Below are 10,664 nucleotides of genomic sequence, written 5' to 3'. Positions count from 1 at the left end.
TCAGGTGGGGGCAGCATCTTGTGTGTCAGGTGGGGGCAGCATCTTGTGTGTCAGGTGGGGGCAGCATCTTGTGTGTCAGGTGGGGGCAGCACCTTGTGTCAGGTGGGGGCAGCACCTTGTGTGTCAGGTGGGGGCAGCATCTTGTGTGTCAGGTGGGGGCAGCACCTTGTGTGTCAGGTGGGGGCAGCATCTTGTGTCAGGTGGGGGCAGCATCTTGTGTGTCAGGTGGGGGCAGCATCTTGTGTCAGGTGGGGGCAGCATCTTGTGTCAGGTGGGGGCAGCATCTTGTGTGTCAGGTGGGGGCAGCATCTTGTGTCAGGTGGGGGCAGCACCTTGTGTCAGGTGGGGGCAGCATCTTGTGTGTCAGGTGGGGGCAGCACCTTGTGTGTCAGGTGGGGGCAGCACCTTGTGTGTCAGGTGGGGGCAGCATCTTGTGTGTCAGGTGGGGGCAGCACCTTGTGTGTCAGGTGGGGGCAGCATCTTGTGTGTCAGGTGGGGGCAGCACCTTGTGTGTCAGGTGGGGGCAGCACCTTGTGTGTCGGGTGGGGGCAGCATCTAGTGTCACGTGGGGGCAGCATCTTGTGTCAGGTGGGGGCAGCATCTTGTGTCAGGTGGGGGCAGCATCTTGTGTCACGTGGGGGCAGCATCTTGTGTCAGGTGGGGGCAGCATCTTGTGTGTCAGGTGGGGGCAGCATTTTGTGTGTCAGGTGGGGGCAGCATCTTGTGCCTCAGGTGGGGGCAGCATCTTGTGTCAGGTGGGGGCAGCATCTTGTGTGTCAGGTGGGGGCAGCATCTTGTGTGTCAGGTGGGGGCAGCATCTTGTGTGTCAGGTGGGGGCAGCACCTTGTGCCTCAGGTGGGGGCAGCATCTTGTGTCACGTGGGGGCAGCATCTTGTGTCAGGTGGGGGCAGCATCTTGTGTCAGGTGGGGGCAGCACCTTGTGTCAGGTGGGGGCAGCATCTTGTGTCAGGTGGGGGCAGCATCTTGTGTGTCAGGTGGGGGCAGCATCTTGTGTGTCAGGTGGGGGCAGCATCTTGTGTCAGGTGGGGGCAGCACCTTGTGTCAGGTGGGGGCAGCATCTTGTGTGTCAGGTGGGGGCAGCATCTTGTGTCAGGTGGGGGCAGCATCTTGTGTGTCAGGTGGGGGCAGCACCTTGTGTCAGGTGGGGGCAGCATCTTGTGTGTCAGGTGGGGGCAGCATCTTGTGTGTCAGGTGGGGGCAGCATCTTGTGTGTCAGGTGGGGGCAGCACCGCCCGCTCTACTCACCCGCCGCCAGGGGGCGCCCGTCACACCGCCTCCAGCAAGATGGCGGCCGGCCGGATCCCGGCGGCGGCGGCGATGCTCGGCCTGAGAGAGGTGAGAGATGTCCCTGCTCCCGCCCCCCGCCTCCCGCCCGTCTCCCTCCTCCTCCTCCCGCCTCCCGCCTCCCGCCCCCCGCCTCCTCCTCCACCTCCTCCTCCTCCTCCAGCCTCCCGTCCGTCTCCCTCCTCCTCCTGTCAGCGCCCACTGCCGCTGCTTCCCGTGGCGGTGCTCGGCCTGAGAGAGGTGGGAGAAGCTCCTGCCTTCCCCTCCTCCTCCTCCTGCCCAACGATCTTATAGCAGAGCGCTAGAGGATCTTTGCTCCTTCCTCCTCCTCCTCCTGCCTTCCTCCTCCTCCTGCCTTCCCCCTCCCCCTCCACCTCCTCCTCCTCCCCCTCCCCCTGCCTTCCTCCTCCCCCTCCCCCTCCTCCCCCTCACCCTCACCCTCCTCCCCCTCACCCTCACCCTCCTCCCCCTCACCCTCCTCCTCCTCCTCCTCCCCCTCCCCTCCTCCTCCCCCTCCCCCTCCTCCTCCTCCTCCTCCTCTCCTCCTCCTCCTGCCTTCCTCCTCCTCCTCCTCTTGCCTTCCGCCTTCTCCTCCACCTCCTCCTCCTGCCTTCCCCCTCCTCCTCCTCCTGCCTTCCGCCTCCTCCTCCTCCCTTCCTCCACCTCCTCCTCCTCCTCCTGCCTTCCTCCACCTCCTCCTGCCTTCCTCCTCCTCCTCCTCCTGCCTTCCTCCTCCTCCTCCTCCTTCTCCCGTTCCTTTAGGAAGGAGATGAGGATGAATTTCAGAGGGTGGTGAATCTGTGAAATTCTTTGCCGCAGAAGTCTGTGGATATATTTAAGGCAGGGATAGATAGATTCTTGATTAGTGCAGGTGTCGGAGGTTATGGGGAGAAGGCAGGAGAATGGGGTTAGGAGGGAGAGATAAATCAGCCATAATTGGCAGAGTAGACTTGATGGGCCGAATGGCCTAATTCTACTATATCTTTAGATCCCATGTGCTCCCCCGTTGGGCTGGGGGTCCCTCGTTGGCCGCGGGTGCTTGGCCTGAGAGAGGTGAGAGAGGCTCCTCACGCCCCCTGCCTCCCTCCTCCACCTCCTCCCGTCTGTGCCCTCAGCTGCTGCGGCCTCAGAGGCTACTGGTGATCTAGGGGGTCCCTCTCTGGCCCTGACCGTGGCCGTGCTCGACCTGAAAGAGGCTCCTCACTCCCGTCTCCCTCCTCCCATCTGCATCCACAGCTCCTGCCAGCTTCAGTAGCTGCCATTGGGTTGGGGGACCCTTGCTGACTTTGATTAGTACGGGTATTTAAGAAAGAACTACAGATGCTGGAAAATCGAAGGTAGATAAAAATGCTGGAGAAATTCAGCGGGTCGAGACCCTTCTTCAGACTTGATTAGTACGGATCAACGACTTTGATTAGTACGGTTGTCAGGGGTTGTGGGGAGAAGGTAGGAGAATGGGGCTAGGAGGGGGAGATAGAACAGCCATGATTGAATGGCTGAGTTGACTTGATTGGCCAAGTGGCCTAATTCTGTTCCTATCACCTATGAACTTATGACTTGCCAGGTTCTACCTCTAGTTTCCTTCTCCCCTGACTCTCAGTCTGAAGAAGGGTCTCGACCCGAAAAGTCACCTATTCCTTTTCTCCAGAGATGCTGCCTGACCCGATGAGTTACTCCAGCATTTTGTGTCTTTCATCAAAGAGAAAGGACGTTTTCCCATTTTCAGGTTGCATCAGGAATCCTGTCTCCCGGGTGGCCGTTTACCAGCTGAGAGAAGGTAGACACAAAATACTGGAGTAACTCAGCGGGTCAAGCAGCTTTTCTGGAGTAAAGGAAAGGGTGATGTTTCAGGCCGAGATCCTTCTTCAGACCTTTCTTTTCGATGGATCTGAGGCTCTTAACTCCTTCCTGCACAGTCAATCCTCTTGTCTCTCGCCTGTGCCCTGAATCCATGGTGAATCTCTGTCCACTTATTGCTTAGAGACACAAGGAACGGCAGACATGAGTCTTAAAGTATAATTGAAAGCATAAAGTGCTGGTGGTAAGTATATGTGGAAGGAGCTGCCAGAGGAGATAGTTCAGTTTAGAGAGACAGTGCTGAAACAGGCCATTCGGCCCACTGAGTCCACGCCGACTAGCAACCCCCACACATTAACACTATCCTACACACACAAGGGACAATTTACAATTATGCCAAAGACAATTGGCCTATGAACCTGTATGTCTTTGGCATGTGGGAAGAAACCGGAGCATCCATAGAAAACCCACGCAGATCATGGGGAGAATGTGCAAACTCCATACAGACAGCACCCGTAGTCAGGATTGAACCCGGGTCTCTGGCGCTGCAAGGCTGCAACTCTACCACTGCGCCACCATACTGTGGCACGGTAGTTGAGGCAGGTACAGTAACAACAATTAAAAGACACATGGACAGGAAAGGTTTAATGGATATGGACCAAATGTGGGCAAATGGCACCAGCTTAGATGGGGCATGTTGGTCAGCAAGGACGGGTTAGGCAGAAGGGCTGTTCTCCAAATTTCCAAATTTATGAAGGTTTTTGACATAGGGAGAATGTATTGATTAGTACGGGTGTCAGGGGTTATGGGGAGAAGGGAGGAGAATGGGGTTGATAGGGAAAGATAGATCAGCCATGATTGAATGGCGGAGTAGACTTGATGGGCTGAATGGCCCAATTCTGCCCTTCTCACTGATGAACTTGGTCATGCCCTCCACAGAAGCTCTCTGGCCTGCTGAGTTCCTCCAGTACTTTGTGCTTTGATGAAGATTGCAGTATCTGCAGATGTTTGTGTCTCCATTTAATTAACTGTCAATCGGCAGCTCCAATATTGTTTCAACTCCACTATTAGGGTGATAGAAATCAAATTTAATGGGACTGTAACATGCATTAACCAGTTTCCACAGCGCTTGTCTAAATCTTTTGTCCTGTTTTCATGACTGGAGTGAGAACAAAATTGGTTGGCTAACAAAAGTATAACAGTTCTTAAATTATATGTTAGCATTCTACTTGAGTCTCGGAGTTACTCACGTGACTTGATTTTGAGGCAGGTAACGTAAAAACAGGAATGGAAGAAATTAAGAATGACCTATCCATGTTCTACAGGGATGCTGCCTGACCCGCTGAGTTATCCAGCACTTTGTGTCCTTCATGGAAGAAAATTAATTAGTTGTGTGGTGGCACAAGTAACTGCAGATGCTGCAATCTGGAGGAAAAAAACCCAAAACTGCTGGAAAAACTCATTGGGCCGAGCAGCGTCCTGGAAAGGAGAGAAAATGCATCAGAACACAGGGTTAGTTGTAAGTTGATCAAGGCCAAAGAGAAATTTTGTGTAGAAAGGAACTGCAAATGCTGCTTAGATACCGGATAGACACAAAGTGCTGGATTAACTCAGCGGGTCAGACAATATCTCTGGAGGAAAAGGATAGGTGACGTTTAGGTCAGGACCATTCTTCAGACTCAAGAAGATGTTGCCCGACCTGCTGAGTTACTCCAGCACTTTGTGTCTATCTTGGACAGGAATCCTGTCGGAGAAAGGAGCACAACGGTTTTAGTGTTGGTGTTTTAGAAACTTAGCTCTTCTCTCTAACAGAATTTCTGTCTATTTCCTTTGCTCTGTTCAAATTATAATTAACTTGTTTTCTCTCTCCCAGTTCTTATGGAGGAAATTTGACTGGAAACGTTAACCTTCCTTTACACAAATGTTGCTTTTGTGTAAAGTAGTGTTTACACAAAGTGTTACCAGTCTTTCCAGTATTTCCTGTTTTTAATTTGGTTTTCCAGCATCAGCATTTTAAAATTTGAATGCACATAAGATGATGAATAGAATATCTGGATCAAAATATAGTCCTGATTAATAGGATCAAATACTTCCTTATAGAAGCAATCTGAATCCAATACCAACTGGTTAATAAACCATAGGGATGGAGGATGGATTAAATATTTTACTGCAGTTTTTGTGTAAGTGTGATAATGAAAATGAAAGGATATGAGACAAATTTAGAATGTTATAAAATTGTAGTATTGAAAAAAATAGTGAAAACCAGTAGGGTCACAATGGCATGCCACTGGAAATGCAGCAAAATAGCAACAGTCTTATACCATGTTTTTCTAATGTCCTTAGATATAAAGGTTGTGCCAGAGGACAGGAGGGGTCCTGTGTAACACTTCTGATCAAAGGGGATTAGATTAGGTAGTGATCTCCATAACTTTCTCTGATTGATTTTGTGTTGTACTGGAATAGAATTAAGGATGTTTTTTACATAATCGTTTGTGTTTTTTAGTGTAGCTTTAGGAAGTGATAGTTTGTGGAAAGTAAGTTCTGGTGCTGCAGCTCCAGAGATTTGTCGGGAAGATGTTAGGAAAATTAGATGTTGTTAGAGATAGAAGAGTGAACCATTGTGCTATTTATTTTTGGTTCTGTATTGCAGATTGTGGTGTCTGATTGTGCAAATTATATATTCTAGTTTATGCTTCGTAAAAAAGTCCTGAGTTTGTACAGGAAGATTTTAAAGACCATTAATCAGATTCCAAATGATGGAGACAAGCAGCACCTTAAAAATTGGGCTAGACAAGAATTCAAACAGAACAAAAATGCTACAAATCAAGTAAGTCTCTTCTGCGAAAAACTGTATTTATGCACATAAGATGATGAATAGAATATCTGGATCAAAATATAGTCCTGATTAATAGGATCAAATACTGGCTTTGCATCCTTAGATTATGACTTTGCTTCCTTAGTTTTTGAGAGTAAGACCTTAGATGAAAATTCAGTTGGAAAAGATGTACAAAAACACTTGTTTAAAAGGATATTGGGATGAGGATAGGTGATTGTGAGTGGGATATTTGTTATACTGATTGTATTGGGAAGGGTGATTATAGAGTGATGGGTTGTATATATGACTAAAATACTGTATAGTATATGAGGGTTTTTTCTTTTATTTTAATTTTTTTATTTTTTGTATGGCTTTGTAAATATTTGATTAGTGTATAAATGTAAATAATTTGGTGTACATATAGCTGCTAAATTTGTATGAGATAATTATAAGCAGCTGAATAAGGGGTGGGAATTAATAAGCTTTGGATTCTTCCTGCTCCTTTTCGGACACATACGATTTCATTTATTTATAGATATTGTTTATGATACTTTATAAATATTCTTGTTTTGTTTTTTGTATGCTGTTTCACACTTGCTTTTTATTCTTTTATTCTGTTCAAAATAAATAATAAATAAAATTTTAAAAAATTTAAAAATTAGCCGTGCTATAATGCATGTTTCCACAAAGCAAATTGGATATAACATGATCAATGAATTAGGGGGTTCTATTTGTATTATGTCGACTAAATTTCAATAGTGCAATTTTGTTTGGGAACTAGAGAATTACTTAAAAGTTACACAAAGTGATGGAGTAACTCCGTGGGTCAGGCAACATCTCTGGAGCGGCACAGTGATGCAGCAGTAGAGTTGCTGCCTTACAATGCTTGCAGACCAGGGTTCGATCCCGACTATGGGTGTGGTTTCCTCTCACGCTCCAACGATGTACAGGTTTGTAGGTTGATTGGTTTGGGATAGTGTTAATGTGCGGGGATCGCTGGTCGGTGCAGACTAAACTAAACTAAACTAAGTGGAAGAGTTTGAAACTAAGTGAGGTGTTTTGATTGTAGTTCAGAAGGGACTGGACAAGAGGGGAATAGGATGGATTCAAGATATTTGGAGATGTGTTCAATGGGGCCAGAGCAGGCGGAAGCAATAGATCTACCAGGGCTGTCCTGTTTGTGGATTTTGCGAAGCGGGCAGTGCAGGGCGGGACGGGACTGTGGAGGGGAGAACATCAGAGGTGACGAGATCGGTAACAGTTGACGTTCATGGTAGAGATGAGGGAGGCATCGTGGGCCTAAGAATTGAAGGTTGACGTCCATGAAGAAGACTCCCAACATGAAATGTTCTCCAGAGATGCTGCCTGACCCGCTGAGTTACTACAACACTTTTTTTTGTAAACCAACATATTTGTGTCTACACTTCAAAGTACATTTTACTTTGGAATTTGACAAGCACGAAAAAAAGCTTTCTCAGAAAAAAATATTTCTTTGTACCCTTCCGCAATAATCGGACACCATTGTCTCTTAAGAATACAGTCTTATCAGTTTCTCCGCGAGACCATTGCAATTGACAAGCATTTATGTCTCGTAACACTTATGTAATATTACTCTATTAAACAATGTAACATACAGCCTTTATCATTTGTAGTTTGCAGTAACAAAAATAGTTTTACAAAAGACTGTTAATTTTGAACATTTTGCACACAATTTTGGAAATCCTGCACGTGAAAAATAACTTTGTAATTGCGAGTCTGAAACTCTAGCCCCGTTTCCTCACTGACACAATTGTTTTTATACATGATTTTCTATGACGTGAGGCTTCCCAGGAATGCAAAGATTGCTCGACCGCAGAACCTGCACTGAAGCTAGATTAATGTAGACATTTACAAGATAAAAATACACATCAAATATTGGGGGCGCAAGAGGCAGCAGTTGCTATAATTTGGAGCAAAAACAAACTTCTGGAGGAATTCAGTGGGTCAAGCAGAATCTAGGAAGCTAAAGTGACGGTCGATGTTTCTGGTTGAGGCCCTGCATCAGGACTGAGAATGGAAAGAGGTGAGGGAGGGTGAGGGTGAGGCAAGGGTTGGCAGGCGATGGGTAGAACTAGGTAAGAAGTGGATGACTGGCGGAGCGGATTGTAAGAGAGCAACTGATGGGTGTTGGATGAAGAGGGGTGGATGTGGAGACAGAGGCTGGAGGTGATAAGGAATCTGATTATAATGAAGGTGATAAAAAGAACCAGATAGGGGAAGGATGATGGGCAGATGGAACCAGTTGGGGGAGGGAATAGGAAATGTAGTAGGCTAAGTGTGTGGATGATAGGCAGATGGAACTAGGGCGGAATGAAACTGGGAGACAGATTTGGAGGAGTTTGGGAGAACTTGGATGGATCAGAAAGATTGACAGGAGCGTGGGGTACAGGTTACCTCCAATTGGAAAATTAGTATTGGAATAGTGTTGTAAAATACATCAGCATATTTGTGTGCTTCAGGGAGAGAAAAGATTTTGATGGTAATAAATATTTAAATGTATCCGTTCAGTTATATGAATGTATTTACGATCAGAGCTTTTTATCATGTATTTTGAAAAAATATATAATGAAAACATAAATGTGCGTTAATCTCACTTTGTATGAAACTAAGAAATCTTTGAATACAAAAAGAACAAATAAATACTGTTTTTGAATCTTGAGGTATTCTGGCAACAAGTTGCTGGACAAATCCAGCAAGATTAATGATTCTGTTTTAGACCACATGCTGTGTCTGGTTTGTGGCCAATTAATCAGCTCAAATATCTCGTTCCAACTAAATTTCATCTGCTATTCAGTGGAGATGTATATTTATTTAAATGCATTTTGTAGTTGTTTATCTGTATAATCTTTCCCAACTTTCTGTTTACTCCTCTCTCACACTATATTTCCCTGGAACCCCTTGCAGAACATGGAACTGCAAATGTTGCTGATCAAAAAAGGACACCAGCACTTTGAACACTTGGGTTCAGTCTGTCATGGCCTACTGGTTGCTAACTCCTATTCCCATTCCCATGCCGACCTTTCTGTCCTGGGACTCCTCCATTGCCAGAGTGAGGCCACGTGCAATCTGGAGGAGCAGCACCTCATATTCCGCTTCTGTATCTTAAAACCCAATGGTATCAACATTGAATTCTCCAATTTTAGGGACGCCCTACAACCCCACCCCCTCCCCTTTCTCCCCACTCTTCTACCACTCATCTACACAAGGGAGACAATGGCTAGTTAATCGCATGGCTGGGATGAAGGGTGAAACCGGAACATCCATAGGAAACCCACATGGTTGCAGAGAAAATGTACAAATTACACACAAACAGTACCAGAGACCAGGATTGAGCCTTGGTCACTGGAGCTCTGGGCCAAAAGTGCTACTAATTGAACCATTGTGTATAAATGTGTATTTCTTCTGAATGAGGTACTTTTTTCTTAAATGTGCTGAAATGATATCTATGAAGGATGAAATTTCTTTAATCCTTGCCATTTTGTGTACTCAATCTTATTTGTTTTTAATCATTAAGGATACGATACGAATGATGCTTACCCATGGAAACATGCAGCTCCAGGAGCTGGAGAAAATGCTTCAATTCGCAAAATGAAAGGAAGAAATTCTGAAATGGCTTAAGCTGAATTTTCTACAAGTGGTTCTGTTCAGACCTGTTTGTGGGACATGTACTTCTGGCACTGATGAAATATTTTCACAAACAGCGATAACTTTAACTTTCAGTGAAACAACCATTTGAAATGACTTGAGATATGGAATTTTATATACTCAGGAAAAAGTCCAACGTTCATACTGTGCAAGACTTTGAGACAAACATATGACAGAACACATCAGTCTAATATTTAAAAGTTTCACACTGCTTGTGTTAGAATTGGATGTTGATCAGTTACCTATACATTATTATTGGGATTAAATGTTTACTAAATTACTCAGATGGCTAATTTTTAAACAGGTCTTTGAACTCAAGGGAAAATTAATAAGAGTAAGTGATTGTACAATGTTCAAGAAGGAACTGCAGATGCTGGAAAATCGAAGGTAGACAAAAGTGCTGGAGAAACTCAGCGGGTGCGGCAGCATCTATGGAGAGAAGGAAATAAGTCTGAAGAAGGGTTTCGGCCCGAAACGTTGCCTATTTCCTTCGCTCCATAGATGCTGCCAAGTGATTGTACAAACCTGGTACATGAATACATCATAGGTACACAAAATTGCTGGGGAAACTCAGCGGGTGCAGCAGCATCTATGGAGCGAAGGAAATATTTCCTTCACTCCATAGATGCTGCTGCACCCGCGGAGTTTCCCCAGCAATTTTGTGTACCTTCGATATTCCAGCATCTGCAGTTCCCTTTTGAACACATGAATACATCATGTTCAGTTTACACTACTGAGCTGAAAAATCTAGCACTTGCATTACAGATATACCTTTTGTGTAATTAACATTGGTTTTAGGGAGTTTCTTTCACTACAGTCCTGATTTGTCTATTCATTGCATTCTGAAGATAATAACTGCAGAGTTGAAAACATAATTGTACAGAGCATTGGTGTTTGAACAAATATTTATATTATTTTATCTCCACAGTCATGGATTTTGTGCATTCTTTATCATGTGTTTAATTACATAGCAGCCGAAAGAGATGGTTTCTTTTCAGAAATAAATAAAAGATATGCAAGTATATATTGGTAGAGTTGTTACACTGATATACATTTGTGTATA

General features: G+C 45.4%; 1 protein-coding gene across 2 annotated transcripts; it reads left to right on the top strand.

Annotated features, from left to right (window-relative positions):
* Positions 1-1,224: 1,224 nt before the first annotated feature.
* lyrm2 (LYR motif containing 2) lies at positions 1,225-9,982 on the top strand. 2 transcript variants are annotated; one of them, XM_033020867.1, is made up of 4 exons: positions 1,269-1,334; positions 1,530-1,545; positions 5,789-5,929; positions 9,471-9,982. In XM_033020867.1, the coding sequence occupies exons 1-4, from the start codon at positions 1,306-1,308 to the stop codon at positions 9,546-9,548; spliced, it is 264 nt and encodes an 87-aa protein (XP_032876758.1). In that variant the 5' UTR covers positions 1,269-1,305; the 3' UTR covers positions 9,549-9,982. The 2 variants fall into 2 exon arrangements, with proteins under 2 accessions (XP_032876757.1, XP_032876758.1); XM_033020866.1 differs by lacking the exon at positions 1,530-1,545 and having other exon boundaries at positions 1,225-1,356.
* Positions 9,983-10,664: the final 682 nt, after the last annotated feature.

Source organism: Amblyraja radiata, chromosome 5 (assembly GCF_010909765.2).
Source record: "Amblyraja radiata isolate CabotCenter1 chromosome 5, sAmbRad1.1.pri, whole genome shotgun sequence".
NCBI classification, from domain to species: Eukaryota; Metazoa; Chordata; class Chondrichthyes; order Rajiformes; family Rajidae; genus Amblyraja; species Amblyraja radiata.
This window is presented reverse-complemented; position numbering and strand designations above follow the sequence as displayed.